The 4,315-nt window shown below is 41.6% G+C and overlaps 1 protein-coding gene across 1 annotated transcript in view; it reads left to right on the forward strand.

Annotated features, from left to right (window-relative positions):
• Positions 1-2,990, forward strand: part of LOC119414537 (transcription initiation factor IIB) — a gene marked incomplete at its 5' end in the record, with an annotated part of 3,669 nt that extends 679 nt beyond the window's left edge. The window contains 2 exon segments of the mRNA XM_037681632.1: positions 1,800-2,081; positions 2,496-2,990. Coding sequence (XP_037537560.1) covers positions 1,800-2,081; positions 2,496-2,629 — 416 coding nt within the window.
• Positions 2,991-4,315: the final 1,325 nt, after the last annotated feature.

A 4,315-nucleotide genomic window follows, 5' to 3' on the forward strand; every position in this document is an offset into this window, starting at 1 on the left:
AAGGGCTTATTATGGCTTTATAAAGGGCTTATTATGGCTTTATAAAGAGGATGTTTGGGTTTATAAACACTTTTTAAAATCTACATACCGGGATCTGTGCCCCCAGTCTGCTCCAGCTGTGAGCTGCTGTCTTGTTGTAGTACAGGAACCAGCCAGCAGATGGAGCTTTACAGAATACCTAATTTCTACCTGGATTATTGAGCATGCATCAGGATATTTACAGAATACAACTTGTTTTCAACACACACTCAGACTGCAAGATCATCAGAGTCTTCATGAAGCTTCTCTGTGTGACTCATGGTTACAACCTTTATACCTTCAAAATGAACACAATAACTATCTCAGCATAATCACTGGACAGAACAGTGCCAAACACCTATGTAACTGAAATTATTTACCTGTAAATACTACCCAGAATTCTTATCGAGGTCATGTGACCAGAAGTCAAATAGTACCAGTAAATTGTGGTAAATATTAATTAAATTAATACCATTGATTTTTATTGGTAAACACTTTTAACAGTTGCTGTTTTTAAATGTACTTCCTGAATAAATTTGATGTGATTTCAGTTCATCAGAGCTCATGAGGACGATAAACCCCCCCTTCTCTCCCCCCCGTCTCCTCCGTTCTGTTTAATGTCCCTGTTTAAGTTTAAATGAGATACTGGTATTTAAACACATATTTATTGTGTACACAGAATAAAAAAAAATAGAACTTTTATTTAAATATGTATTAATCTTGACTGATTGACTTTTTAAAAATAAATTGACAACTTCTCCACCTTTGATCTCTCATGGATGGAAAGTGTGTGGGGGGGGGGACGACTTGTTTCTCCGCTTCGTGTTCGGATGAGAGTTTAAAATGAGACCCCAGTATTTAAACACATATTTATCGACACAAAGAATTTAAAACTTTTATTAAAACATGTACCAGACTTGACTGTTTTGCGTCTCCAGTGCCCGACCATCGACACGTCGCAGCTTACGAGCTGCAGCTGTTTCCTCCTCGACAGCTGATCGATCGCTTTTAACATGAAAGCTGCGTCATAAGAAATTCTCTGTGCGTTTTCCATTATCTCTGAACAAATGAACAGGTCTGTGCATGAAGCGCAAAATACAGTAAACAACAAGGGAACAATCTGAAGAAATTGATTCATGTCCATCTTGGGGGGGATGGTCCTTGAGAGTTCCTCGTTGGTCATTCAGGTTAGACTTCTGGTCACATGATGACAGAGTGGGTGGAGTTATGGTTGGGTATTTAAAACCGTGAGCAAAAGGCCTTGTACATCTGAGGGCATCGCCTCTGTGTCACAAACACCTGCCCCCATGAGGGGTAGGGTGTTGGGAGCCTTGAGTGCCCAGCTCTGTCATAGGAAAATGTTAGTCAGTGGCAGGAAGACCTTCAAAATAAAATATAAAAAAAATAAAATTTGAAAAAAATACATAAGTAAGATGATGAGTGTATAATGTGTCTAATGATATTTCTGCCAGAATAAACTCCAGGCTGCACTGGAAGAGCTACAGCTAGCAGCATCTTCTTTTTGCTCTTGAAAATGACATTTATGTATTTAACTATTTCTAAAAACAAGATGTAAAGAGCTGTCTGCAGCAGGCAAGATATTGTTGATGACTTTTCTACAGAGCCTCACTTAATGGCTGAAATATCCTTTTTAATAACTTGTAATAAAAGACAAATGCTTATGTTCTAGTAAGAGATTTTGGTGCACTTGTGTAACGTTTAGGTGGAATTATTATTTTCTGACAAGAAAAACCAGACCTGTTTTTGTCCCTCCCCTCCAGAGATCTGCGCCGTCTCCAGGATTTCAAAGAAAGAGATTGGTCGGTGCTTCAAGCTGATCCTGAAGGCACTGGAGACCAGTGTGGACCTCATCACGACGGGCGACTTCATGTCCCGCTTCTGCTCCAACCTCGGCTTACCCAAACAGGTGCAAATGGCTGCCACCTTCATCGCAAGGAAGGCTGTGGAGCTGGACCTGGTGCCCGGCAGGAGCCCCATCTCAGTGGCTGCAGCAGCCATCTACATGGCCTCCCAGGCCTCTGCTGAGAAGAAGACCCAGAAAGGTGAGTGACAGCTCAGCTGCACCGTGGACCTTCATCTGTGCTGAAACTAAACAGGTGGACCCTCGCTCTATGTGAAAAACCCACAAGTCAGCTATTTTCCACAGAAGGAGCTCATTTACAGGCAGAGTTGGAGTTTAAGCAATCAGAACTTTTAACATGAATCAGTTTTTCTACAGAGACCCAAGTCAGAGTCCCGACAGTCCATCCAGTCAGATAGACCAGGCTTTTTGAGTCGTTTTCTGTGTGGATGAAAGAGTTTCTAGAAATGGTGCCGTTTACAAGAATTGAAGGAACATTCCTGTGTGGGCCAGTTGGTGAAGCATGGGTCCAGCTGGGTCCTGCTCCTGAACTCTTCTGGTTCTTTAAAATCCCATAATTTAGATCTGACATGTTTATTTTTCTGTTCCTTCACAGAAATCGGAGACATCGCAGGAGTTGCAGACGTCACGATCAGGCAGTCGTACCGACTCATCTACCCACGAGCTGCAGAACTTTTCCCTCCGGACTTCAAGTTTGACACGCCCGTCGATAAACTGCCCCAACTGTGAGCACGAGTGTGCCTGCTCCATGCTGAGGTTTCTCTGCTGTACTTTAGTTTTTCTAACTTCGTTTTGGATTTGAACATTTTATTTTGTCCTACCCAGAACAACGAGCCTTTCTGGAGGCACTCTGACAGGAACACGGTGGACACATTCCAGTGCTTGCAGACTGTACTTACAGTATTTCATTTGAGTGTATATACTGTACCGTGTATATATGTCCAAGTGGAAACGTGTAACTGACTCTTGCAATTTTAGCCTCTTTTCATACTGTAAACATAAACACCAACATTTGTTTAGTAGAAAAACTGCTTCTATTTTGTTTGAATTGTTCCAAGTAATTTAAAAATAAACAGTTTTCACTAAATCAGCTCATGAATTAATTTTTTTAAAGACTTCTAGTTCAATAATATTGAGATTGTATTGTTTGATATATTGAGAAAACGTTTTATTCTGCACAGTTTCCGTTCCTGCACTGTAAAACTTTTCAATGAGATTTCCAAGAATACAGATGTTTTCTTCAGTGAATGCAGCGCTCCTCAGTCCAGAGACATCTGTACGGTGGTCGGGATGAGAATTATGCCATAACTTTTATTGTAGTAATAAATGAAATTGTGACAAGAATACTGTAACCCAGTAAGTCTCAGCTCGTCTTCCAGTGACTGTTTAGAAACATGTTTGTAACGTAGGAGTTTTCCAGTCTGTCAGATGCTGCCTGACGCAACAAAGACCTCACTTTCTGCACAACAACCACATTTAATCCAAGAATAAATGTGGCTGCTGGTTATTTCATTTTTAGTCTTAAAGTTTTCTGTATTTATTAAAGAAATAAGAACAGCAGCCTCACTGGCTCTCTGGTGTTTTAGCTGACGGATTTAATTAAACCAGCGGTTTTCAAACTGGAGGGTGTGACCACTACTGTTTATTTTTCATTCCAATTTTCCACCTTGAATTGTTTCAAGCGGAACCTTTTAGACAAACTTAATGTTCAATAATCCAGGTAAAAAAATCCAAAGTTAAGTCAGGTCCTCTGGATGGTTGTTCAGTTAAAATTTTTCATCTTTCATCCAAAGGACTTCATCAGTGGCAGCACGGTGGCGCAACTGGCAGAGCTGCTGCCTCTCAGCGAACAGGTCGCTGGTTCAAACCCCGGTCCAGGGGCCTTTCTGGGTGGAGTTTGCATGTTCTCTCTGTGCATGCGTGGGTTTTCTCCGGGTGCTCCGGTTTCCTCCCACAGACCAAAAACATGCATGTTAGACTGACTGATAACACTAAATTGTCTCTAGGTGTGAGTGAGAGAGTGAATGGTTGGTTGTCTCGTTTGTCTCTATGTGTCCCTGTGATGGACTTGCGACCCGTCGAGGGTGTACCCCGTCCCTCGCACAGTGATTGCTGGACATGGGCACCAGCGACCCCCGTGACCCAAAATGGAATAAGCGGGTAAAGATAATGGATGGATGGACTTCATCAGTCCGAGGAGCCACAACAAACTCAAGCACACTTGCATCGTGGACCAACCAGTTTGATGGTGATAAGATGGTTTCTCTGAGGCAGCCATGGACAAAGTGGTTCAAAACTTTTCAAACAGTTCAACAACAAAAAAAGAAACCAGAGTAACTGACGAGACTTAATTTTGTTGGATTGAGCATGCATCAGAATATTCTGCACAAAATTGTCAGAGAAATAATAATTGAA

This window comes from Nematolebias whitei, chromosome 9, assembly GCF_014905685.2.
Source record: "Nematolebias whitei isolate Nwh7 chromosome 9, NemWhi1, whole genome shotgun sequence".
NCBI classification, from domain to species: Eukaryota; Metazoa; Chordata; class Actinopteri; order Cyprinodontiformes; family Rivulidae; genus Nematolebias; species Nematolebias whitei.